The 27,533-nt window shown below is 47.3% G+C and overlaps 1 protein-coding gene across 6 annotated transcripts in view; it reads right to left on the bottom strand.

Annotated features, from left to right (window-relative positions):
• Window positions 1–3,769: 3,769 nt before the first annotated feature.
• Window positions 3,770–27,533, bottom strand: part of MCHR1 (melanin concentrating hormone receptor 1) — a 34,259-nt gene continuing 10,495 nt past the window's right edge. For 2 of the 6 annotated variants that reach the window (XM_077914407.1, XM_077914412.1), the window contains one exon: window positions 3,770–5,639. In XM_077914407.1, the coding sequence (XP_077770533.1) occupies window positions 4,660–5,639 (980 nt within the window). In that variant the 3' untranslated portion in view covers window positions 3,770–4,659. Of the gene's footprint in view, window positions 5,640–5,742; window positions 6,752–6,956; window positions 7,145–7,268; window positions 7,651–15,629; window positions 15,779–27,533 lie in introns of those variants that run through there. The other 4 variants (XM_077914409.1, XM_077914411.1, XM_077914406.1 and 1 more) reach the window with 4 other exon arrangements.

Here is a 27,533-nt window from a genome sequence, read left to right on the forward strand (position 1 = left end):
TAAAATGATACAGCCGCTGTGGAAAACAGTATGGCAGTTCCTCAAAAAGTTAAACATAGGGCAGCTCGGGTGGCCCAGCATTTTAGCGTCCCCTTCAGCCCAGGGCCTGATCCTGGAGACCTGGGATGAGTCCCACATCAGGCTCCCTGCATGGAGCCTGCTTCTCCCTCTGCCTGTGTCTCTGCTTTTCTCTCTTTCTCTCTCTGTCTCTCATGAATAAATAAATAAAACCTCAAAAAAAAAAAAAATTGCAAACTTAAAAAAAAAAGTTAAACATAGAATTACCATATGATTCAGCAATTTCTCTTTGAAAGCAGGACTTCAAACAGCTATTTGTACACCCATATTCATAGCAGCATTATGCACAATAGCCAAAAGGTAGAACCAGCCTAAATGTCCACTGACAGGTGAATGGGATAAACAACAGGTGGTATATATGTACAATGGAATATTACTCAACTTTGAAAAGGAATGATATTTTGACACATGCTATTACATGGAGAACCTTGAAGGCCTTATAATATTTTTTTAAAGATTTTATTTATTTATTCATGATAGACATAGAGAGAGAGAGGCAGAGACACAGGCAGAGGGAGAAGCAGGCTCCATGCAGGGAGCCCGACATGGGACTCAATCCCAGGACTCCAGGATCACGCCCTGGGCCAAAGGCAGGCGCTAAGCTGCTGAGCCACCCAGGGATCCCCAGCATTATAATAATTGAAATGAGCTAGCCCAAAAGGACAAATGCTGTATGATTCCACTTATATGATGTAGAGTAGTTGAAGTCATAAACAGAAAGCAGAATGGTGGTTGCCAGGAGCTGTGGGGAAGGAGAATGGGGAGTTGGTTTAATGGGCATGGAGTTTTAGTGTAGGAAGACCAAGAAATTCTGGGGATGGGAGTGGTGATAGTTGCACAATGATGTGAATTACTTAATGCCACTGAATTGTACATTAAAAATGGTTAAAATGGTTATATCTGTACATCTTTCGTTGTGGTAAAATACAGATAATATTGCCATCTCAACTATTTCTAAGTGTATAATTCAGTTGTTATGTATATTTTACCACAATAAAAAACAAAGTGAAAACTGATGTGGGGGGTGCCTGGGTGGCTCAGTTGGTTAAGTATCTGCCTTTGGCTCAGGTCATGATACCAGGGTCCTGGGATAGAGCCCCACATCAAGCTCCTTGCTCAGTGGGGAACCTGCTTTCTCCCTCTCCTCCCTGCTCATGCTCTCTGTCACTTTTTCTGTCTCTCTCAAATACATAAATAAAATCTTTTTAAAAAGCTGATGGGGAAAAAAAAAAGCTGATGGGGCACCTGGGTGGTTCAGCCAGTTAAGTGTCCAACTCTTGATCTCAGTGTCCTGAGTTCAAACTCTACGCTGGGCTCCACGCTGGAAGTGGAGCCTCCTTAAAAAAAACAAAAAACAAAAAAACTGATAATGCAGGAAATAAACAAAGATATCATGGCTAGTCCCTTTATTTAGTGTTCTTACTGGTATTTCTTTAGTGAATATCAATATGCAGAAGAGTTTCCCTACAGTCACTTGCAACTTTGGTTTGACTAACCTGTGACGTCCTCAGTCAGTTCTGGAATCCTTACATCATAGGTAATTTTAGAGACTTAATCTTCACAGCTGGAGAGAAAATGTTTTCTGGGGAGTAGATGAGGGAGCAGTGTGGGAAGCACTCATCGGGTTTGGGGAATTGAGGCTATGGGGCCCAATGAGAGAGACAGTGTTTATTAGGTATGGAAATGGGAAAAGGAGCAAAGAAATCAATTTCCTGCTCTTCACCCATTTCTTGGACTCTCTCTGGACCTCTCAGTGGCCCCCACACTTTCCTGAAGTTGGGGCTATTCATAGTCCCAGGCTGAATGGAGACAAAAGGAAAATCCACTCATTCTTCAGACCAGTCACCACCCCTACCCTCAGCCCACTCATTACCACCAACGATGTCATGACGATGGTCCTGCCAGCAAACCACCCGTCCCTCTGCACATGCTTATACTTATTCCTTTTTTTTTTTTTTTTTAAGATTTTATTTGTTTATTTGACAGGGAGAGAGAGCACAAGCAGGGGGAGTGACAGAGGGAGAAGCAGAAGCAGGCTCCCCGCTGAGCAGGAAGCTGGATGTGATGAAAGACTCCATCCCAGGGTCCCAGGATCATGACCTGAGCCCAAGGCAGGTGCTTCACTGACGGAGCCACCCAGGTACCCCATTTATACCTTTTCTTATCCAATGGCATCTGCAGGGTCGAGTGGGGAAGGCTGTGTTGGCACAGTTCCCCTATCCCCATTGTAATCTCCCTGCCCTCCTTCCCTCTGCATTCCCAAGTTCCTCCTGACTTCTCCAACTCTCCCCCATTCCCCCCTCCCTTCTGTTTACATTTCAACCCACTCACTTTCTGTCTCAACCTACTTTGCTTCCGTGTCAGTTTTCTGAATGGGTTCAGAGCAGAAGGAAGGGGTGTCCCCCTCCCTAGGGGTTGCTGGGTCCTCCTTAGCCCTCCCACCCCAGTGAGCTGTGGATTCTGTTACCTGCATGTCCTGGGAGAGGCCCCCTGGCCTATTTCATCCTCCTTGGAGGGGAAGGGGGCTGGATAGACTCCCAGGAAGCCTTTCAAGGGCAAACCAGATGCAGGGAAACCTCCTTTTCAGGAACCAGGTGAGCAGGAGTCGCCTCAAGGCTCTCCCAAGAATCTTTTTAATGTTGCTGTTGGATGGGCATCTGAAGCAGATTGGAAGCTTACCTGTGGCAGCTAGAGATCCCACTGTTAGTGAGTAAGGAAAACTAACCGTCCACTTCTTGGCTCTCCCCACTACCGAGGTAGAGGGGAACACAAGCCCGAAAATACCACAGCTAATGATGATGATAAAAAGAGCTGCCCAGGGGCCCCTGGGTGGCGCAGTCCATTGGGCTGCTGACTCTATTTCAGCTCAGGTCATAATCTTGGGGTCATGGGGTTGAGCCTCGCATTGGGCTCCACGCTCAGTGCAGAGTCTGCTTAAGGCTCTTTCTCCTTGTTGCTCTGCCCCTCCCAACTCTCCCTCTTTCTCTCTCAAATAAATAAAATCTTAAATTGAAAAAAAAAAGAAAAAAAGAGCTGGCCAGGACCTGAAGTTTGCTAAGCCGGCTACTTGCTGCAGCCCCGCAGTGAAAATAACCCGCAAGGAAAAGTATGGGCTGGTGCACCTGCTTTACGGATGCATCTGAACAAGTTGTGAGCTCGTGATATGTTGCCACTGTCTCAGCATCTGCTGAGCAGTCTGCCCCGGACTCCTGGTTCCCAGCTCCTCTCACGAAGAAGCTGAGAAGCAGCAGCCTTGGCTGCCGCCCAGCGGCCCATCTGTAACCTTCCAGCTCAACACCAGATCTTGGCAGCGGCAGGAGGTAGGCTCAGGCTGCCCTAGAGGCCAGCCCTGCGATGGGTGACTCAGCGGGGGAGGTGGCGGGCAGGACTGGGGGCCTGGGGACCAGTATTGATGACACCAGTATTGGACCAGTATTGATGCTTTAGAGCAGAAGACGGGAAGCTGAGTGCTGAGAACCAGCCCAGCAGCAGCAGTGCAATCTAATGAATCCACAGTAATCCCATTTGTGTTGCTGAATCCCCGCTGTGGGTTTAGATCCCCTGCTTCTGGCTTCCTAAAATGCAATTTGACCAAAGTCTAGATTCCACAGCCAAGGGACCCTTCTTTCCCTTTTCTGCCACCCACTCCCACCCCCAAGCCCAAGCAATTATACAGGAGCATCCAAAAAGATGTGGGTGGAGATTTTCCTTTATTCGTTTTTATTTTGGAAAGGAAAGGCTGGAGCAAAAAATGATGCCAACACACCAGGCATCAGAATGACCCTTGTACATGCAGGACACTGATGGGCACTCACTCTGGATCTGGTGAATCACAAATGTGCCTCATGACAACAATGTCCCCACAGCTGCAAAAGCCCCCTAGCCCCTCCCTGTTTTTTTTTTTAATTTTAAGACTTCTACTCATACCCACCCAGGTAGCCTTGTCATTCGCAATCAGTGAATCTCCTACAAATTGGATTTTTACTCCTCTGGGCTCAGAGCCCCACCCCACCCCACCCCCAAAATAAGCATGCATCCCCTAGAGATACAGGCAAATTGACAGGATGCTGGCACATGGAGAGATGGCATGCTTCATTTTTCATCATCCTCCAGCTTGGGAGAAAGGCCGCCCTCCATCCTACCAGTGAAAGATGGGAAAGAGGGTTGAGGCCACACCAATTTCCCATCTCCCCAGGGCCCTGTAGTAGGATCCCATCACTCACACCCCGGCCTGCCCAGATTTCAAATCAACCAGCAATTGAGGAAAAGACTTTTGGGAGCTAATAGATGCAGGGCTCCACTGAACATTTAAACCAAAATTTTCTTCTTGCCCAGTTTCTATTCAACGCAAAGGTCTCTTCCTGTTCTCCCAAGGGGATTTTGATGCTTGAAGCCCCCAAATCTGGCTCCCAACCTCCCCAGCAATTTGTGGACACCGTGGTATGTTCTGATTTGTAACAACCCCTCACCACCTGGCCCCCCTGCATTCTCCCAGAGGGGTCTTGGGTTTTTCTCAGCATCTCTCCCCATGGTCTGCTGTGCTGTCCTGACTCAGAGGTGCCCAGGGTGGCAGGGGAAGTGTCAGGTGCCCTTGCTTTCTGTCCTCTCCTCATCAGCTGTCTGAGCATTGCTGACAGCTCGAAGCTGCCCCTGGGCGGCAGGCTTCACCGACAGGACCAAGCGCTTGCGGAATGTCTCACAGAGCACGATGTACACAAAGGGGTTGAGGCAGCTGTTGGCATAGCCCAAGCTGATGGCTGCGTTGTACAGGTAGACAAAGGTGAGTGTCGGGCGGCTGATGGACAACTGGGTCAACTGTAGCACATAGTAGGGAGCCCAGCACACGAAGAAGACCAGGCAGATGGCAATGGCCGTGCGAGTCACCCTCTTTGTCCGCAGCCTGATGCTGCGTTGAGAGGCAGGGGCTACCGAGGACATCATGCGCTGCAGGATCCTCACATACGCGGCTGTGATGACCACGAAGGGCAGGGCAAAGGCCAGGAAGAACTGGTACAGGGTGAACCAGTAAAGGTCAGTGTCTGGGTTGGGCAGGCGGATGCCACAGCCCACTGTGCCCCCTGGGAAGGGGATAAGCCTAGCGTAGAGCCACACGGGGGTGATGCTGATGAATGAGAGGGCCCATAGGAGGCAGATCACCAGGGTGGCCACAGAGGGCTTCCGGAACTTGGTGGAGGAGATGGGGTGGACAGTGGCCAGGTAGCGGTCAATGGCCATGGCGGTCAGGATGTAGGTGCTGGTGAATTGACTGTTGGCGTCCATGGCCGTGATGAGTGTGCACATGGTCTCTCCAAAATGCCAAACACCATTGCCCATGAGCTGGTGGATCATGAAGGGCATGCCCAGGAGAAAGAGGAGGTCCACCACCGAGAGGTTGATGATAAAGATGTCGGGGACATTGCTGCACCAGTGCAGTTTGGACTTCTTCACCACCGCGAAGATGACTGTGGAGTTCCCGATGATACCCAGCAGGCAGATGGTGCCGAACACGGAAGGCATGATGATGTTGATGTAGGAGACATTCCCTGTGCGACGAGGTGGCCCTGGGGACAAAAGGAGCAGATGTTGACCATTGACATGGACTGCTCTCTAAGGGCTAACATCCTACCGGCGTGCTCAGCTTCCAGTGATGATGTGCTTGCCTACCTCTTTATCTTCTTTTCATTTCAGCCCAGGGCTCCCCATTCATCTGGAATCCTTTCCTACCACTCTCCCTCACTGCACTGTTGCTACTCCTATCCCCTTGCCCTCCTACACCAGTTCCCTGGCTAATCCCACCAGATTCTCCTGCACCACCTGTTAGTTGAAGGACCCTGTCCTTTACTCCCTGCATTATCTCAGAAGGCTCAGAATCAAGAACCACAGCTATCTGCAGAGAATTATTTTGTGGACCTCTGGGCTTCATCAGGAAACCTCATCAACATAGCCAGAAGGATACGAAAGTGTGTGTGCGCCGGCATGCGGGTGAGCAAGCGCATGCATGGGCGCATGCATGTGTTTTCTCTTTTCTTATTTGCAGCTCTGATCATCTCATTTTGGAAATCGCTGGTTGGAAGCTGTGCACTGATTCCTGGGCATGTCTGTGGGCTACCTTCTTGTGTGTGTGTGTGGGGCGGGGGGCATTTGCCCATCAGGCCCGCAGCCCTCCCTTCTCCTGGGTTCCTATCAGGGAATTCCTTGGTCTGTGTCTCTGAGCCTGGGCTTCCCAAGTGAGCAGAGACGGAAGAAGCCGTGTGTTGCAGCCTAGCTGCCTGAGAATTTCCCCGCACACAAGCCTTTCCTCTTTTTCCTTCCTTTCCTTCAGAGCTAGAATTTCAAGGCATCTCAGCTCTGGAAATGTCAGGGGGCTTCATTCACCAGGAAAGTTAATCCCCCCCCTCTCCCGGCTCTGTGAGTTAGCCTTTCCCCGGGGCCTTCCCAGGGGTCAGAAAGGATGTTTCAGATCCCATTACCGCAGTTTCAGTAAAAAGACAAGGGGATCAGTAACTGAGTGAGCTTCCAGCTGTCTCCTCACGGACTACCCTCTGGCTTCTCTTGCTTGCTTTTCCAGCCTGATTTTTTTCTGCAAAGCATATGGAACTCATGGGTGAGTCCTCCCCAGTCTCCCCGCCCGGCGGGCCACCATCCATCCATCCGAGGCCACTTGCCAACGTGCCTTTGCCCTGCTCTCCGCTCCAGTCCCTCGGCCCCTGCCTGCCCCGCCCCCTGCTCCCCTTCTTCCCCTCCGGGCACAGCACACTGCAGATCCCGTCCCCGAGAACTGGAATAAAGTTTCCGGAGCACTTTGGCTCCGAGGTGACACCTTCGCGTTTCCCAGCCCCAGCGCAGAGGAGGGAGGACTCGCCTCCGGCACGACTCACCCGCCGAGGTGAGGTTGTCCGGGCCCTCCGAGGTGTTGCTGGCGTTGGGGCCGGGGGGCAGCAGCGAGGCTTGCAGGTCCATCCTGCCGCGGCCGGTGCCGGCTCCCGAGCGCCCACGCAGGCTGCGGCAGCGCCCCCCGTCCCCGTCCCGGAGCGCGCGCCCCGAGCCCCGCGGCCGCCAGGGGGTCCTCGGCGGTCTGGCAGCTTCGGCCGCCTCCGAGCCCCGCGCCGCTCCCCACTCACCCCCTCCTTCCCCGGCTCCCACTGACATCACCTAGACACATTAACATTCGGAAGCAGATGCACATTAACCTCTTCAGTCCCGAGCGGCAGCTCCCGCGTCTGCCCGCGGGCAGGGCCCGGCTCCGGCGGCCCAGCGGGGGGTGGGGGGGGCTTCCCTCCCACGGGCTCCGGGGAGCGAGCGTGCTTCCCGCTTCCCGGGAGCATCCAGCGCTCTGCGGAGGCAAACGAGGGGAGCGAGCTCCTCCGGAGGAATGAGCCTGGCCTAGTCCCCAACCCCGGCTATGGGGGGCTGGGCCACGGGCCAGGCGCCGGGGCTGACTCTTCCCAGATGGAAAGCTCAGACCACAGCAGGCGCGTCCCCCAGGCCACCCTCGGCTCCTTCCCAGTGCCCCGAAGGATTCCAACCATCCCCCTGGCTAGACCGCCGGCGTCTCCAGAAGCGGACTTGGACTTGTCTGCAGCTGAGCTGCTGACCAGCACTCAGAAGTGACGCAGGTCACTCTGTGCTGGGGATGGCCAGGGTCTTAGGGACCAGAAGGGGACAAACTGCCCTCTGCGCAGAACCGAGGACCAAGCTTGCAGAGATTCTATTTTTCTAATTGCTCTGCGGTCCTCGAGATTTTACCTGGGACTCCTCAAGACAAATTTCAGAGGATAGGCCCCCACCTAAAGTTGTCAACCAGGAACAGCCTTAGAGGGCAAAGCACTGAGTGAATTCTTGGCCTAGGTGTCCTGCTGCCGGCCTCCAGTGCCCTCACAGCCAAGAACTGCCATCACACCTACCACCTGCCTCCCAGAGCAGCAGGCTCAAAGTAACCACAGCCTGATCCCTATACACTTCTTCAGTCTTATTTATTAGTGGGTTTCATCCAGCAAATATTTATTGAACACTTACTACTTGCCAAGCACTGTTCTAGGTTCTGTAGTGAAAAAACCAATAAGGGGTGCCTGGGTGCTCAGTCGGGTGAAGTGTCTAAGTCTTGATCTCAGCTCAGGTCTTGATCTCAGGGTTCTGAGTTCAAGCCCCATGTTGGGCTCCATGCTGGGCATGGAGCCAACTTAAAAATAGATAAATGAATAAAAGATAAAGTCTCTGAGTCCTTAGCCTCATGGAGATTACATTCAAATTGGGGTGAGGTGGAGGGGGGATAGAAAATATACAAAAAATTAAAAAGAGGTTGGTGACCAGTGCTATGGGAAACTTGAAGCAGGGTGAGGAGGCCAGGTAATGCCCAGGGGAGGTGGAGGTTGCTTTTTACACAGGAAGGCCTCTCTAGGAAGTGTTTTAGGAAGAGTCCTGAAGGAGGTGAAGAAGCATGCTTGGAAATATCTGGAAGAAGAACATTCCAGGCAGTAGGAATAGTGAGTGCAAAGGCCCTGAGGCAGGAGTGTGCTGAGCAGCTTTGAAGAATTTTATTAGAGCAAAGAATGATAGTACTGGCTATTACAGAGCAAAGGAAGATTAACAGGTGACATCAGAGAGGAAACAGCAGGAAGGGCAGATTCAGTTAGGCCTTGCCAGCCATTGTAAAGACTTTGATTTTTCTTTTAGGTGGAATGGGAGTCACCAGAGAGTTTTCAGTTCAGGAGGGACATGATCAAACATGTTGTAAAAGGATCAGTCTGGGAGCACCTAGATGGCACAGTCCATTGAACGTCCAGCTCTTGCTTTAGGCTCAGGTCATGATCTCAGGGTCATGAGATCAAGCCCCTCGTTGAGTTCTGCACTCAGTGTGGCATCTGATTGGGATTTTCCCTCCTTCTGCCCTGCTCACTCCTGTTCTCTCTCTCAAATAAATAAATAAATAAATAAAAGCATCTTTTTAAATTTTTATTTTATTTTTAAAAATATTTTATTTATTTATTCATGAGAGACACAGAGAGAGGCAGAGACATAGGCAGAGGGAGAGGCAGGCTCCATGCAGGGAGCCCGATGTGGGACTCGATCCTCGGACCCGGGATCACACCCTGAGTTGAAGGAAGATGCTCAACCACTGAGCTACCCAGGCATCCCCATACATCCTTTTTTTAAAGAAAGAGAGAGAGCACAAGTGGTGGGGGTGGGGGGACGTGTCAGAGGGGGGAGAAGCAGACTCCTCGATGAGCAGGGAACCCCATGTGGGGCTTGACCCCAGGACCTTGAGATCATGATGTGAGCCCAAGGCAGATGCTTAACTACTGAGCCACCCAGGCACCCCTAAAAGAAAAAAATAAATCTTTAAAAAAAAATCAGTATGCTGCTGGATAGCAATTGAAAAGTTATTTTAGCTTGCGTTCCCTTGAAAGCAGAGCCTGAGCACATGAGCTTTTCTGAGACATGACCCAAGAGGCAGGCATGAGGGAGTAGGGACAATGAGACAGAAAAGGAGAAAAAGCCAACCCAAGGATACATTATTAATGTCACTGCTGTGGGCAGCAGGAGCTTGAATTCACCAGGATCCTTGAAAAGTGCACAGACCGTTATCCAGAATTATGTATCTGAAGGATGGAAAGCAAGAACGTTTATCTGATTACTCTTTCCCCTATTTATTGAACATTGCCCCTGGGCTATTAAGTCTGCATTTCTGGGTTCATGGGTAAAGCAGGCTCCTATAGCATTAAGTGTTGATGGTGCAGAGAGCAAAGAGATGTGCAGCTCACACTTGAGGCAAGAAGCAAATAAATCTTGTGCTGGAACCAAAAAGACTCCAACAGCATTGAGATCCAGGGCAGAAGGCAAGCAGGTACGAGGTGTGCACAAGAGGCAAGACACTATAGGCACAGGATCAGCTGAGCTCACATACAACTGTCTGCTGCCTGGAGCTGAAGTCAGAGGTGGCGGGGGAAATGTGATGTGGGTCCACATCAAAAAGCATCCAAAATAAAAGGCTACTGCAATAATCCAATTGAAAGAGGATGGTGTCTCAGATCAGGAAGGAAAAGGTGGGAAGAAACGGTGGGCTTCTATACATTATACAGAGCACAGAGGGGTTGCTGAAGGGTTGGATGAGACATGTGAGCAAAAGAGGGATCAGGGTGCTGCCCAGCTTTGGGGCCCAAACAACTAGAAGAATGCAGCTGTCACTTACTGAGATAAGGATGTCTGTGGGAGGAGAAGATTTGGAGGAGAAATTAAGAGTTCTCTTTTGCATCTGTTACATTGGAGATGCCTATTAACATCAGAGTGGAAAAGTTGGATGGTAGACAGGTCTGAGTCGGAAGTTCAAGAGAGGGGTCATACCTGGAGATATAGCGTTGGACTGATGACCCTGGATGAGCTCACCCAGGGAGTGCAGGTGAATATGGAAGAGTTGTGAGGACTTGGCCCTGGGTGGGGAAAATGAGCATCGTGACCCACTATTTCCTCTTCTTCCACCTGCCATGGTCTTCCCACCTCCATCTATTTATCCATCCACCCACACATCCATCTATTCATCCATCCAATAAATAATTCTTGAGCCCCTGCTATGTACCAGGCACTGTCCATACAGTAAAGAAAAACAAACAAGTGCCTGGTATCAGTGAGCTTCAACTTAAGTGGGGTGAGGCAGATAATAATGAGCAAGCTAATAAGTAAACAAGATGTCCTTTTCATGGTTGAGATCCAGACGAGCACAGGTAACTTCATCAGGAAAGGATTTAAGTGTTTATAAAAAGACATGGCTCCAAAATTATGCCTCCCCTTCCACCATCTGCACTAGCAAAATGACTCTGCCTGACTGGAGGAATTTAAACCATGACCAAGCAGCAAGGGCAGGTTTGCATCATTCTAGCTTTCGCACACTGGGGTGGGGTGGGGGTGTCCACAGTGGCAGCTACACAGGCTGATTACTCATTGTGGTAGGTGTCACCAAGGGAATGAATGGGGTGCTGGGAGTGATGGCTTCTTCAGTGACTGGGCTCCTTTGGTGACAAGATCCTTTAGGGAGGAGAGTTAAGGATGACTTCTTAGAGGAGGCATTTGGGTGGAATCTTCAGCATCCATTCATCACAAATGATTAATTTAAACCAGCCACAGCAGTCTCATTCCCCTTGGCAGTGACCCTGTTAGGAATGAGCATGTCTACTGGTTGCCCATGTGCACCTTTCAAATCCTCTTGGTCATACTTCGTTTATATTCCATTCATTGTTGCAGTGACCCATTCTGCATGATCCCTGACCATCTTCAGGTACAGGTACAGGTACAGGTGTGACCTGTTGGGGCTGTGTCTCAGGCCTGCACTGTGTGCCTTTTACCCTCTGTCCTGGATCCTCTCTGCTGCTTTCACAACTTAGAATATGGGGACCCAGGAAAGGGCCTGTGTGTGAGCAACCCAGAAATGCAGGGAGTTAGCAATCCTTAGTGGGAACTAACCACTGGGAGGGTGGAAGCCGTAAAAAGATCCTTTTCTACCACCACCCCCCCACACACACACACACACACAACGGTCCTGAGACACATTTCATAATGCTTCTCAGCAATCCCATGGGATAGAGCATCTGGTCTCTTATAGTGGTGGTCAACTTGACATCCCTACATGGTGCTCCCTGCTCCTCTGCTTTGCTCCTCTGTCCTCACTTCTGATTCCTAGAAATACACTTTCCAGTCAAACACCCAGACTCCTACTTTGTCCCTGGCTCTGTTTTCTGGGAACCCAGGACTAAGACATGTGGCCCATTGTTACCAAAATTAAAAGGGAAGAGTATCAAGATGGGAGGCATTTGGCAAAGTGTTTCTTTTTCTTACAAAGAGGACACAGAAAGAGATGGTCCACTGTGTCCTCTGACCTTCACGGTGCCTGGACATGACATCTGGATCACTTGCAGCTATTTCTAGTACTTGCAGCAGTTGAAAGTATCCTCATTGATTGAATCAATGAGGGTGTCAGGAAAATACAGAATAAACTCACATAAGGAAGTGGAGGAGCATTTAATAAAGGGACTATTTACCAAGGTTTGAACACAGTTAAGGGAAATGAGAAGTGATGGTGGAGGAGTGCCCTGGGGAAGCAGCAGCAGGAAGCCATGACCACTCTTCAGCCCGAAGGCCAAGAGGCAGGGAGCAGTTTTCAGAGAGAGTTGTCTCAGGAGCTGTGGCCTTTGGTCAAGGAGGCCACCAACCCAGAGCAACTTAGCTAAGAAGGATCCAGAGGAAGAAACAACCTGACCTCACTGATCTCTGCCTGTTGGTATCCAGACTGGGGTGGATAAGAGTAGAAAGTGGATTTGAAGGGGCAGATAGAAAGTCAGCCCACTGACCCAGGGAGAGGCATTAGAGCGGAGACAAGCTATTTAATATACATCATTTTGTTATTAATCCTTGAAATAGCTAGGTATTTAATTCTCCTCCTTAGATAGATGAGGAAGTGGAACTCTACAGGTCGGGTTTTCTGGAACCAGACTCTGGGATGGAGATGGGGTGCAAAGTGTTTACTTTCCTCGGAAGGGAGAAAGGGTTGTACATTGGGAAGAGGAGACACAGATTGTGAGGCAGGCCCGACAAGGGCTCTACAGCCCTGTGGGAAGCTCCAGGTACAGCTGTCCCGTGTTGAGTGAACATGGCAGGGCCTTGGTCTACCACCCTGTCCAGTAGCATGGCCAGGACCCACTCAAAGAAGAATGTGAACCCCGCTGGAAAGCTGTGGCTGACCCTGAAGGGGCCAAGCACTGTCAGCTGCACCACACTCCTCTCCTCATCCGCCTGTTCGTTTGGGCATGGTGCAAGCAAGAGAGTCCAGGCTGATTCCATAGGACACAGCTTACCCCAGGTGCTGAGACTCAGAGCTTTACAGTCAATATCACCAGAACACCCTGACAAGGCCATGCTGAACAGATTTTTTTATTTACTCTCCTCTCAGCCATCTGGCTCTGAATGGTTGCTCAGCCCTGCCCAAGCATAGTCATGAAGAAGATCAAGTCTACATACAATGATAAACCCTTTTTTCTCTCATCTATGTGTCCCCACTACCATGCCCTACCCAGGATACCCCAGGGTTTGGTGTCCCTCCCTGACTCCCCCAGTGCTTATATCCCTTGTCCTGTACTTTCAGGGCTTGGGTGCCATCTGCATATTTTGAAGGCTTGCTGGGGCCACTGCATAGGATTCCACTTGTTTCCCTCATTTCTGCCTTGCCTCTTCCTCTACCCTCTCCACCAAACAGCAGGAGTATTCTTGTTCAGATATAAATTTCATTACCCTACTCCACTGTTGAAAACACTTCAATGGCTCTGAACTGCTTTCAAAATAAAGTTAAACTCCTAACAGAAAGTAATGGACATGGCATTTGGTGGGGTGGGGGGAGGTTACCCAGAAGTTGATCCCCCAGAAAATCCAGACCTTAAGAGATTCTTTGGAAGGAGAAGTACCAGCATCTCTAAACAGATGCTGGCAGGGCAGGAAAACTGGCAGTTGAAGTGGGCTTCCTTATTTCAGTGGGGATGTAGGCCCTGGGGCTATAGAAATCAAGTAGCAACACTTAATTCCCAGAGGAAAGTGGGCCTGGTTACTATAATGGGCAGGGCCAGTGGAGTTACTGGGATGTCTGGCCCTACAGAGACTGATGTGGCAAATCAATCATGGACTCTCTAAAACCAAAACATATGAGTAGCTTATTCACTAAGTCTCTATTTGATTTGTCTATCTGAAAAAAACAAAAAAACTACTGGTTTGGTAAACTGAAGTCTGACTTTTGCTACCCGGATTGACAGCACAGTCTCTGACCCAATTCCCAAACCTGAGTCAGTCACTGACCAACGCCCTTAGAAGAAGTGGAAGCTGGATAGATACTCCCAAGAAGCGATGCTGCAATAACATGACAAGTAACATGACAAGAGGGACCTAAAGCCATCTACTAGGGTAACTGTGAACAATGAAAAATTTAATACTCAGTGATTATCAGGCTCTGAGCTAACTTAATTCCTGGCAACCCAGAACTCCAGGAAGTTCTACTGGCCAGAGTAGAAGTTGAAGTGGATCAAGTAATAGGTGGAGTTTGACTAGTAAGACTTCTCAATAGGCTGTGTGGATCTCCCTGCCCTTAATTATATAGCTGGAATAGATATCCCCACCCATTTGGCAGAATTACAGTATTGGCTCTTGGATTGGCAGAGTAAGGGATTTGAGGATGAGAAAAGTCCATGGAAATCTCTTCTTACCAAGTGATAAGCCAAAAGCAATATCGCACCACTTGGGGAATTGAGGAGATTAATAATATCATCAAGGCCTTTAAAGATGCAGCGGTGGTGATTTTATCACATTCCCACTCTACTCTCAGTTTGGCCAGTGAAGAAGCAGATGGGCCTTGGAGAGTGACAGCAGATTACCATAAACTTAATACATGGTGACTCCAATTGCAGCTGCTATTTCAGATGTGGTATCATTGCTGGAGAAAATAAATACAGTCCTAACATCTGGTGTGCAGTGAGTGATCTGGCAAATGCTTTTTCCTCTATTCCAAAAAACAGAAAGATCAGAATCCTGCATTTATTTGATAGGGTTATCAGTGTACCTTCGCCATTCTGCCACAGGACTTCGTTGTTTGTCCTCTTTTTTTTTTTTTTAATTTTTTTATTTATTTATGATAGTCACAGAGAGAGAGAGAGTGAGAGAGGCAGAGACACAGGCAGAGGGAGAAGCAGGCTCCATGCACCGAGAGCCCGATGTGGGATTCGATCCCGGGTCTCCAGGATTGCGCCCCGGGCCAAAGGCAGGCGCTATCCCGCTGTGCCACCCAGGGATCCCTCTTTTTTAAAGGTTTTATTTTTTAAAGATTTTATTTATTTATTTGAGGGAGAGAGAGAGAGAGAGCACAAATGGGGAGAGGGGCAGAGAGGGAGAAGGAGAAGCAGACTTCACACTGAGCAGGAAGCCAGTTCCACCCTAGGACCCTGAGATCAGGACCTGAACTGAAGTTAGATGCTTAACCGACTGAGCCACCCAGGTGCCCCTAAGGTTTTATTCTTAAGTAATTTTTACGTAAACCCAATCAATGTGGGGCTCAAACTTACAACCCCGAGATCAGGAGTCACATGCTTCACTGACTGAGCTAAGCCCTTTGTTGTATCTTTTGACCACTCCAGTTCTCAGACTTTGAACACTTCATTACACAGGACCTTATGCTATTCCAGTATGTTAATGACACCATGCTCTTGGGGTCTAGCGAGCAGAAAGGATCGGGTGCCCTAGGTGGCTATGATATAAATCCCATGAAAAGAGAAAGGCCTGACATCTCAGTAAAAAGTTTTGTGTCCAGTGTTCTGAACACATCATGATTTTCCCTCCAAAGGAAAGAACAGTTTACCTGACATCCGTTACCATAAAAGAGGGGCCCTCAGAGGCACACAGCTGGAGAAGGAACAGTGATTCCCCAATGGGGAGGGAGCAGAGTGGTCCTAGGATCATAAAACTAAGTCTCTTTGGTTGGACCTCTATTGGACCTGGTGTGCCTTGAGCACAGGGACTGTGATTCTTACCCTAGTGTCAGACACAGCTGCCATGTCAGTCAATGGATTCTGAGTACATCCCAGGTCTCCTGCTGCAGGCTGATGCTTCCCATTTAGATGTTGACATTGCATCCTGCATTTTTCCTTCATATCTAGTCTCCACAATTGTAATCATACATCTATACATGTTTAAAAATATACATTATTTATTTGCATAGTTAGTTATTTAATGTCATCCACTCACTAGATTATAAATTCCATGAAGGCAGAGACCGTGCCAGGCACATAATAGATATTCAATAATGGTTGGATGAATAGGGATGCTGGAGTGGCTCAGTTGGTTAAGTGTCTGCCTTCAGCTTGGGTCATGATCCCAGGGTCTGGGATTGAGCCCCAGGGAGTCTGCTTCTCCCTCTACCTCTGCCCCCCCTTTGCTTGTGTGCTCTTTCTCTCTAATAAGTAAATAAAATCTTTAAAAAAGAGTTGGATGAATAAATGACAAATAGAGGAATATATGGGGAATCCTTGAGAACAGATGTGGGTGGAGGGAAGGGAGGCCAGCACAACCACTATTGGCCCTGCTCCCCTTCCCTGAGGCACCATTTAGCCCCAGCACATCATGGTCAGCCTGGCAGCAGTGGCCATGATGCCTGCAAGCAGGCAGTGGGCATCTCTCAGCTGCGAGCTGACCCTGAGGCCACAGTCAGGCTTTTCCTGATTGTGAGAAACACAAAGATCACCTTCAGGGATAGAGATTCATTGTAAGGATTCATGAAAATTGCAAGAGGGCAAGAGCAGCTGAAAGTAGAAATACTTTGCATGAAATCCTGACATGTCTACATCATAGATGAACCTTGAAAACATTATAGTAAGTAATGTCCTGACATTATAGGACAAATAACATATGATCCCACTTCTGTGAGGTGCCCAGAGGAGTTAAATTCATAGAGACAGAAAGTAGAATGGAATTTGCCAGGGGCTGGGGGGTGGGTGGAGAATGGGGAGTTGCTATTCACTGGGGACAGGGCTCCAGTTTGGAATAAATGAAAAAAAAACCTGTAGATGGATGGCGGCGATGGTTGCATAACCATGTAACTGTATTTAATGCCACTGAACACTTAAAAACAATTAAAGTAAAATGTACATTACGTATGTTTTACCACAACTTAAAAATATGCCAAATAGTTAAAAGGCGAAAAGGGTGTTCCATGCAATAAATCAGTTTGAGAGCTTTTATAGAATTTCAAAAACCTACTATAGATCATAGTCTTATTAAGTTGCAGTGCCTGTTGCATATTCAATTAGGGTTTTTTTTTTTTAAGATTTATTTATTTATTTGAGGGAGAGAGAGAGAGAGAGAGAGAGGGAGAGAGAAAGCATGAATGCAGGGCAGAGTGCCAGAGGGAGAGAGAGAAAGAATCCCAAGCAAACTCCCCACTGAACAGATAACCTTACATGAGGCTCAATCTCTTGACCCCAAGATCATGACCTGAGCTGAAATCAAGAGTCAGGCACTTAACCAACTGTGCCACCCAGGTGATCCTAAATATTTTTCCTTAATAAAGCATGGAAAAACTTGGGATGCATGGGTGGGTCAGTGGTTGAGACAAAACACAATGAGATACCACTTTATACCCACTAGGATAGTTTTGATAGAAACGACAGATAAGGGGTGCCTAGGTTCTTTAAAAAAAAAAAAAAACATGGAAAAACTAAAAACAGCACCACTACTTTGGGACCCAGAGATTCCAAGACATCAGGCTATTTGGAGGCCTGGGGCAGCAATGTAACATCTTTGGAAGAACAGCTTAAGGTAGATCACCTGCCTTCTTGTTGGGCACCCAGCCCTTGTGTTATCCAAGAAAGAGTTTGTTTTTCTTTTTAAAGATTTTATTTATTTATTCATGAGAGACACAGAGACAGAGTGGCAGAGACATAGGCAGAGGGAGAAGCAGGCTTCCTGTGGGGAGCCTGATACAGAACTTGATCTGGGACCCCAGGATCACGCCCTGAGCCAAAGGCAGACACTCAACCACTGTGCCACTCAGGTGCCCCTCCAAGAGAGAGTTTAATTTCTTTTTTCCTCTATCAAGTATTAAGACACCAAGTCACCTCTTAGAACACAGGCACTGGGCAGCCCGGGTGGCTCAGCGGTTTAGTGCCGCCTTCAGCCCAGGGTGTGGTCCTGGAGCCCTGGGATCGAGTCCCACATCGGGCTCCCGGCATGGAGCCTGCTTCTCCCTCTCCCTGTGTCTCTGCCTCTCTCTCTGTCTCTGTGTCTCTCATGAATAAATAAATAAGTAAGTAAGTAAATAAATAAATAAATAAATAAATAAATGAAATCTTAAAAAGAAAAGAACACGGGCACTGATCTGAGTTGCCTGTGACTAGGGACAAAAAGCTGCTTTACCTGCCAGAGTCATAAAAGTTGTATAGCTGCATTACAAAGAATGTTTAAGGCCTACTTTCCTTAAAACAGGGGCCATTTAATATTTGCCATGGGTGCCAAGACAATTCAGTGAGGGAAAGCACAGGCCTTTCAACAAGTGACACTGGGACAATTGGATATACACACACAAAAATGAAGTTGAATGCCTACCTATACAAAAATTAACTCAAAATGTATCATAGACCTAATGGAAAGAACTAAAAATATAAAGCCCTTAGGAGAAAATATAGGGGTAAATCTTAATGACCTAGGGTTAGACAAAGCCTTCTTAGATATGACACTAAAAGCAATACAGAAGAAAAAATAGATAAATTGGACTTCACCAGAATTTAAAACTTCTGTGCTTCAAAGGTGTCATCAAGAATGTAAAAAGGCAACCCATGGCATGGGAGAAAAAATATTGCAAATCATCTATCTGATAGGAAAATTGAATTTAGAATATAAGAACTCTTACAACTCAATGAAAAAAAGACAAATAATCCAATTAAAGAGTAAGCAGGAATCTGAATATACATTTCTCTAGATAAACAAGTAGTCAATAAGCACATGAAAAGATGCTCAATACTACTAGCTATTAGGGAAATGCAAATAGAAATCACAATGAGGATGTATTTAATGCCACTGAATTGTATACTTACAAATAGTTAAAATGATAAAGGTTATATAGAATATATATGTGTGTGTATATATATATATATATATATATATATATATATATATATGTTTTTTTATATTACCACAATTTAAAAAAACACAATAAGATACAGCTTTTTACCCAATAGGATAGTTATAATAGAAATGACAGATAAGGGGTGCCTGGGTGGCTCAGTCAATTGAGCTACTGATTCTTAGTTTTGGTTCCGGTTGTGATCTCAGTGTCATGAGATGGAGCCCCGCATCAGGCTCCACACTTGGCAGGGAGTCTGCTTGGGACTCTCTCTCCTTCTCCCTCTGCCCCTGCCCCCTGTGCTCTCTAAAAAGATTAACAAATAAATAAATAAGAAATGACAGATAATAAGCATTGGCAAGGCTGTGGAGAAATTGAAAACCTCATACATTGTTGGTAGAAATATGAAATAGCTCAGCCACCTTGGAAAACAGTTTAGCATTCCCTTAAAATGTTAAACATAGAGTTACCATGTGACCCAGCAGTTCTTCTGGGTCTATACCCAAAAGAAAATAAAAACATGTTCATAGAAAAACCTGTCCCCAAATGTTCATGGCAGCATTATTCATAATAGCCAAAAACTGGGAAACAATCCAAATGTCCATAAATTAATCGGATAAATAAAATGTGGTGTATCCATACAATAGATTCTTTTCAGCCATAAAAAAGAATGAAGTAATGGGGCACCTGGGTGGCTCAGTTGGTTAGGTGTCCCACTCTTGATTTTGGCTCAGGTCGTGATCTCGGGTCATAGGAGTTCATGGAACTCCTCATTAGGCTCCATGCTCAGTGTGGAGTCTGCTTGTTCCTCTCCCTCTCCCTGTGTCCCTCTCCCTACTGGCATACTCTCTCCAATAAATAAATAAATAAATTAATTAATTAAAAAAGATGAAGTACTGATTTATGCTACAACATGAATAAACCTTGAAATTGTTATGAAAAATGAAAGAAGCCAATGTGTGTAAAGACTACACATCTTATGACTCTATGTGAAATGCCCAGAATAGGCAAATCTATAGAGATACAAAGTAGATTAGTGATTTCCTGAGGAGGAGGTAGGGGAAAGAGAGTGACAACTAATGGGTAGGAGTCCTTTTACGAGGTGATGAAAATATTCTAAAATTAGTTGTGGTGATATTTGCACCACTGAATATTGTAAAAATTCTAAAAATTACTGAGGGGCACCTGGCTGGCTCAGCCGGTATAGCATGTGACACTTGATCTCAGGGTAGTGAGTTCAGACACCACGTTGGGCATAGAGCTTACTTTAAAAATAACTGACTAAGGGGGTGCCTGGGTGATTCAGTTGGTTAAGCATCCAACTCTTTTTTTTTTTTTTTTTTTTTAAGATTTTATTTACTTATTCATGAAAGACACAGAGAGAGGCAGAGACGGGGAGAACCAGGCTCCTCTCAGGGAGCCCGATGCAGGGCTCAATTCTCGGACCAGGATCACACCCTGAGCCAAAGGCAGACGCTCAACCGCTGAACTACCCAGGAGTCCCAGCATCCAACTCTTTATCTCTGCTCTGGTCTTGGTTTCTGGGTCATGAGTTCAGACCCCGTGTTGGTTTCCACGCTAGGCATGAAGCCTACTAAACAAAACAAAACAACCCAAAAAACTAAATAAATATTGAATTGTACATTTGAAAAGGATGTATTTTATGGTATGTGAATTATATCTTAATATATTTGTTTTTATTTTTTATTTTTATTTTTATTTTTTTTTAATATATTTGTTTTTAAAAGCGTTGGGGCATTAGGTGTAGGAAGCGCCGAGAAATACACAGTGCCCTCTCCTGTCCTCAGGAAAAATCTCTACTCTCTGTCTTCATGCCCTGTCTCCTGGGAACCTCCAGCTACATCTTGCCAACCTTTTAGAGGAGGGGAACCATTGGCAACCACCTTGAATGCTCTTTGCTGAAAGGGACTTTCTGGGAACGCCTCTGACACCTGAACTGCAGTGTGAAGTTGGGTCGCGGCTGGATCTGCTGACGATGCTAGAGTCATTGATTTGGGTGAGTTTTCACTTTGGCTCTGCTGCAGACTTGCTGTGTCATCCAGTAAGTCCCCGACCTGCTCGGTGCCAAATGGTAACTAGAGTAAAATGGGCCTGCCTTGGGATTCTCCTTGCTGTAGATTTTATATATATTTTGAAGCAAAGTTATAGGAACATTTAAACAGCTTTTTAATTTTTTTTTTTTAACCCATATGCCTTATCTTAGGTAACCCAGTGGAACAGATGTGGTCCCCAGTGGCAGATGTGAGCCATCCAGCTGGCAGGGTAGAGCTGGGCCCCAAGCCTAGGCTCCCTGCGTCTCTGACTCCAAATTCTCCACTCATTCCTCTCCATGGGGCCCCCATGTGATGACACATTCTTTCTACTTCCAGAATGCCGTTTGAGAAAACAACTTAACTTTCAACTGGTCTCAACTCCTTGAAGATGGCCCCTCCCTGGTCACCCTCCCCACTCAGATGTATAGCATCTGGGTCCTGATTTCACCCAACTGAAGGGGGCTGGGCTGACTGCCCCATGACACTGAGGAAATGTGTGCAGAAAGGACAGAGATGGACGTGGAATGAGAATTCAGTTCTTTTTTTTTTTTTTTTCATTTTATTTTATTTTAAAAAAGATTTTATTTATTTATTCATGACACAGAGAGAGAGACAGGCAGGCAGAGGGAGAAGCAGGCTCCATGCAGGGAGCCCGATGTGGGACTCCATCCCAGGGCCCCAGGATCACACTCTGGGCTGAAGGCAGCACCAAACCGCTGGGTCACTGGGGCTGCCCTATTTTATTTTATTTTTTTTATTTTATTTTATTTTATTTTATTTTATTTTATTTTATTTTATTATTTTATTTTATTTATTTTATTTTATTTATTTTATTTTATTTATTTTATTTTATTTTATTATTTTATTTTATTTTATTATTTTATTTTATTTTATTATTTTATTTTATTTTATTATTTTATTTTATTTTTTTATTTTTTTATTTTATTATTTTATTTTATTTTATTTTATTTTATTTTATTTATTTATTTATTTTAGAGATTGAGAGAGTGAGAGAGCAAGCATGAGATGGGGAGGGTCAGAGGGAGAAGCAGGATCCCCTCACCCCCCCCCAGGAGGCAGCTCACCATGTGCTGGATCCTGGCACTCCCAGACCATGATCTGAGTCAAAGGCAGACATTTAACTGACTTAGCCACCCAGGCACCCTGAGAATCCATTTCTTTTTAGAAGAATTTTAATCCTTAATTTTTTCTTATGGCACACAGGACCCTTCATGATCTGGCCTCTGCCCACCTATCAGGCCTCTTCTCCAACCACTCCTCTTTTCACTGTATGCCCAGTGTCTTATTCAAGTATCTTCGTGGTTCCAGAAAGAACTGCATGCTCCTACAACTTTTGTACACGTTGACCCCTTGGATCTTTGGCCCCTTCCCTCCCTTCCACTCCCTACACTCCTCCACCCAACATCCAGCCTGGCACACATTGCAGCAAATGCTGCTGCTGCTCTCCACGGTGGCTTCACAGGCCAGTGCACCCACCCCGCAGCTGTTATGAGGGTTGGCTTCAAGGACTCACTGCTACCCCAGCTGTCTCTCCTTGGGTGGAGAACCATTCTTGGCTGACAGGAACCTCTTTGCCAAGGTGGTTACCACCCCTGTCAGCCAGCAGGCAGCCAAAGCCTGGAGCAGGAAAGGGAAGGGGAACCGCTCCACCCCCGGCTATGCCCAGAGCCCACCCCCAGCCCTCGGGAGCAGGCCGAGGCTGGAGTGACCTGACACTTCCTTCTCGCAGCTCCTCCCTCACTGACCGGCTTCACTCCTCTCTCAAGGCTACTTTCCTTCCCCAAACCCCGGCGCCCAGATCCCCGCCCTCACATTCCATTGTAATTAAGGATTTTCTCAGTGTCTCCCAGACTAGACTCTGCGCTTCCTGAAGGCCGGGATAGCGTCCCTATTTATTTTGGGGGACCAGGCAGAGAGCAGGTGCTCCGTGTTGAACTCCATCCAGCTTCTAAGAGGTTGTAAATAGCACAGCAGGAGATTGGGCACCGGCCCTGCCTTCTTGCCTTTCTCTCTCTCTCATTTCCTCCCCGCTGGGATCCCTTCCTAACTGCCCCCCCCTATTCTTCCCTTACCTCCCCTACGTGACAAAGAGATAGACTCCCCCTGCCCAAGTTTTCTTGCAACTTGGGTTTGAAAGAAAGAGACTGGCAGAGCTGGAAGAGAGGGCCGGGCTGGCCACAGGGCCGGGCCCTCCCTGGCAGAGGTGAGGCAGTTAGGGGCCGAGGCAGCTCTGAGCTCAGCCCCCAGGGGACCCATCGCAAGAAAGCACCTCCAGCCTGGGGGGGGTGGGGGGAGGGCTTTCCTGATCACTGCTCGTGACTTTTCCTCACGCTTTCTTTCTGTACTTCTTCATAAATGCTCCAGGAGCCTCGGTGTTCCCACTTTCTCATTCATTCCCACCCACTCGGTGGCACCAACCCACGTCACCGGAGGAACGTCTTCTTCCAAGGCTTATTAACTTTCCAGGCAGGCAGCATCCAGCTCACGTCCGAGCTGAGTCAGTGCATCTGGGCTGGCGCGGGAGGGAGTCTGCGCGGGGCTGACTCAGATGCAGCCGGTGGGGCCTAGCCGAGGTCCTCTCCAGCCGCGCGCCGGGTCACAGGGCCCGGCCCCGCTGCTCTGCGGAGGGGCTCAGCCCGGGCTAAGTGGGCTACGGCTCAGGGCTAGGCTCGCCTCGCTCCCCGCAGCCCACCTATAAAGCACGCCTACTGTTAGGGGGGCCCCACGTCCCTTCTCCTCGTTCCCGTCCCCTTTGGAGACCCAGCAGCCCCGGAGCTGCCAAAGAGGCACCTCAGAGCAGGGGCATAGTAACTGACCCAGTAACCACGCTCATTGGGCCAGGGCTGGGCACGTGACCGGTCAGAGCCAATGAGAGGCTTGAGACTCGCTTTAAAAGTCTGGCTCAGCGGTTTAGCGCCGTCTTCAGCTCAGGGCATGACCTTGGAGACCTGGAATCGAGTCCCACTTCAGGCTCCCTGCGTGGAGCCTGCTTCTCCCTCTGCCTGTCTCTCTCTCTCTCTGTGTCTCTCATTAATAAATAAATCTTAAAAAAAAAAAAAAAAAGGCCTGGATGGAGGGGTCACCTGGCTGATTTCATTCATCCAGCACGGGACCCTTGATCTTCGGGTGATGAGTTAAAGCCTCAGGTGTAGAGTTTACTTTTTAAAAAATGAAAAAATAAAAATTCTGCGACGAAGACACTCATTCGTTTTTACTGAACTCTAAACTCAAGAAGATGTGGGGGGTTAGAGCTGCTGGCTCCAGCTTGATACCATGTGAAACCTGAGAGGGAAGCCATCCGTGTAGAAGAGAGAGAAATGGTGAGAAAACTGAGTTCTGATTATTTCCTGGAGCGCTGAATCCAGCCATACCTGAAGCTAGAATAATGCACTTTTGAACTTCTGTGGATCAATATACCCCTTTGTAGAGGGTTGAATTTTTTTGCCACTTGTCACTAAGCAATACTAATATTTATTACCACATGTAACTAATTCTAAGACCTACACCCCACACCCCACACCCCACACCCGCATACACACATTTTAACATCTCTGATGTTAGGAGTGTAGTCCTAATAGAGCCATCATTGTTTGCAAATTTGAGAGACTGAGCACAGCTGTTCATAGTGTTTTCACCCCAACTGAGTTAAATGCTGTGCTGGTACTGCATGTACTGAATTTAATGCTGTTTCAAATATCTTCAGAAAAAATCATGTTGTGATTTAGCATTCAGATAAAAAAGGGATTATGTGATGAGAAAGGCAGGGATGTGGGAGCAAGGAGTGAAACTGATATTAGTGAAACCAAGTTTTCTCTTTGAAGGAATGATGGCTCTTTTCTTACAAAGCAACAGCAAGTGCTTCACAGAACCGGAGACAGGAAGGCAAACCATGAGTGGAAGTTTTGTTCCTAAGATATGGGTGAAAAGATTGGCTGTCATACATCAAGTGATGCAGGAGAGATTGTGAATCTCACAGAAGTGATTAGAGGAATTTCAAAGCAACAAGTCACTGTGACTGGCTTACGGCTTGTCCCAAGACTATGGGTAGGATGTGTTGTCATAACACAGTTGGTGTGGTTTCTTTCTTGGTACATCTTTTAACCACTGGAATACATTATCACTCCCTGCTTGCAAAAGTTCTGTTAAAGTCACTGGCTCAAGGTCACATACTGGTTACCATCAGATTTAGGCCACAGCTTTAAATTCTTTATTGTAATTCTCCTTAGTCTCTGTAGTGTGGGGAAAGAGACAACAGGTGAGAAAGAGAAACACCTCTGGCTTGGGCCCCTTGGAAGGGACCAGGCCCAAGAATCCAGATCCTGACCCACACCAGAGTCTAAGACCTTCTGACCCCCGGCCCCCTCCCCGCTGAGAGGGAAACCATTTTTGTAAAAGAGAGAGAAATGGTGAGATAACTGAGTTCTGATTATTTTCTGGAGTCCTGAATCCAGCCATACCTGAAGCCCCCAACAGAGCTGGGAGTGAAGGGACACCTGAGAAAGAACTTCCACTCTCCCTTGGTGTGTCTCAGAAAGCTGGGCCTCATAGCAGGGCTGGGGCCCCAGATTGTTACAACAGGAATGTTTTGCCTAATTGGCACATGACAAGATTCAGAACTCAGGGACACCCAGGAAATCACCTAAGGTCACCTGCTAGCAGGGCGGAGCCAAGCTGTGAAACCAGGCTTATCTTTCCACCAAGTTGCCCTGCCTTTCTCTACTGTGAGTGCCTGCTTTATTACTGCTATCACAAGGTACATGTTGTTCACCTGCAGGGAGCTGGTACCATTAGTGGGATGTAATCATTTAGCTTGACTCTAATCAGTGTTTTTGCTGCCGCAGTTTTTACCACACTCTATACTTTTCTAGGAGTCAGGGGCAGTGGGGTATTGAGTATCCCCGTCTATTCAGACAAGAAAAAAAAATAACCAACTTAAGAATGAATCAGGGGATGCCTGGGTGGCTTAGTGGTTGAGTATCTGCCTTTGGCTCAGGTCGTGATCCCTGGATCCTGGGATTGAGTCCCACATCGGGGTCTCCGTAGGGAGCCTGCTTCTCCTTCCCCTTATGTCTCTGCCTCTTTCTCTGTGTGTGTCTACTGAATAAATAAATAAATCTTAAAAAAAAATATGAATGAATCGGTAGGGGCACCGGGTTGCTCAGTTGGTTAAGCGTCTGACTCTCGATTGCATCTCAGGTCTTGATCTCAGGGTCATGAGTTCAAGCCCCATAGCATAGTGTCTACTTTAAAAAAGTCTGTAGGATGGCAGCACATACAGGCATGTGAAAAATTACTTCAGAGCATTGCTCTAGTGGTGGAACTTTGGTAGGGAGAGAAACCAGTATAAGCTGTTCCATCAATACAGAGCTCAAAAGAACTACAGCTAATTGCTGGAGTCCTTATCTCTCCCTACTTTGTGATTTGCCTCCAAGTGTTGAGGGCTTCAAGCATGGCTCCATACAGAGATGTGAATGTGGCATGAAGATCCTGTTCCTTTCTTTCTTCATCTTTTACTCCTGCTTGTCATTCCTGGGCTTTATCTCCAACTCTTCGCTTGCTGCCTAACAGTAAGCCTACATTGTCTTTATAGTTTATGAAGTTAGAGAAGAAAGAAAGAGCATCTTTTCCCAAGGACTGCAGCAAAAGTCCCAGGGAGCCCTCTGTCTGGCCCAGTTAGGTTACATCTCTGTTCCAGGGTACAGAGAGCCCGATGTGGGACTCGATCCTGGGACCCTGGGATCACATCCTGAGCCAAAGGCAGTCGCTCAACCACTGAACCAACCACCCAGGCATCCCATGTCAGATCCATTTTCAATCTAGTTTTCTTCCTGGCCACAAGATGGTTGCAGCAGTTGTGGACATCACATCCAAATAATATCCTCAGTCTCTTTATCCTCAGACTCTCTCTGTGTCTCTCATGAATAAATAAATAAAATCTTTTTTAAAAAATGGATCTGACACGAAGAAAGGCAGAGAGAGATGCGAAAATCCCAGCACTTCTATGGCATTATTGAGCGTCTGATTTGCACTACTGGAGCCTGATCCACTGTTGGGTGGCACAATACATTCCTCTTTGCTTAAGATTATTTGAAGTTTTTCTTGTTATTTGAAGCCAGAAGCAGTCTAACCGAAACAGATCGACCCCAGTGTCCATGTTGCCGAGGGGGTGGCACACATAATGTCAGGTGGGTGTATTTTGTCAGCTTAGTGAAACTTCTGGAAAATAATCCACACCTATCCTTCAGAAATCCTTCAGTGAGTTGGAGCCCTCCTCTAATATATACTGCAGTGAGGTCACACAATCAAATTCTGACCGAAGTATCCCATACCCACTGAGCCACCCAGGTGTTGTGGTAGTTTTTATTTTTAAGGTTCACACAATGATATGCTGCCTACAAGAGACTCACTTCAGGTTTAGAGATGTAGGGTCGCCTGGGTAGATCAGTCAGTTAAGCATCCAACTTGTGATCTCAGGTCTTGATCTCAGGGTTGAGAGCTCATGCGCTGTGTTGGGCTTCACACTGGTTGTGGAGCCTACTTAAAAAGAGGGGAGCTGTCATAGTGGTTGAGTATCTGCCTTTGGCTCAGGTCATGTTCCTAGGGTCCTGGGATGGAGTCCCACATTGGGCTCCCCATAGGGAGCCTGTTTCTCCCTCTGCCTATGTCTCTGCCTCTCTCTGTTTGTCTCTCATGAACAAATAAATAGAATCTTTAAAAAAAAAAAGTATGCAAGTAAAGTGAGA

This window comes from Canis aureus, chromosome 11 (genome assembly GCF_053574225.1).
Source record: "Canis aureus isolate CA01 chromosome 11, VMU_Caureus_v.1.0, whole genome shotgun sequence".
Lineage (NCBI taxonomy): Eukaryota > Metazoa > Chordata > Mammalia > Carnivora > Canidae > Canis > Canis aureus.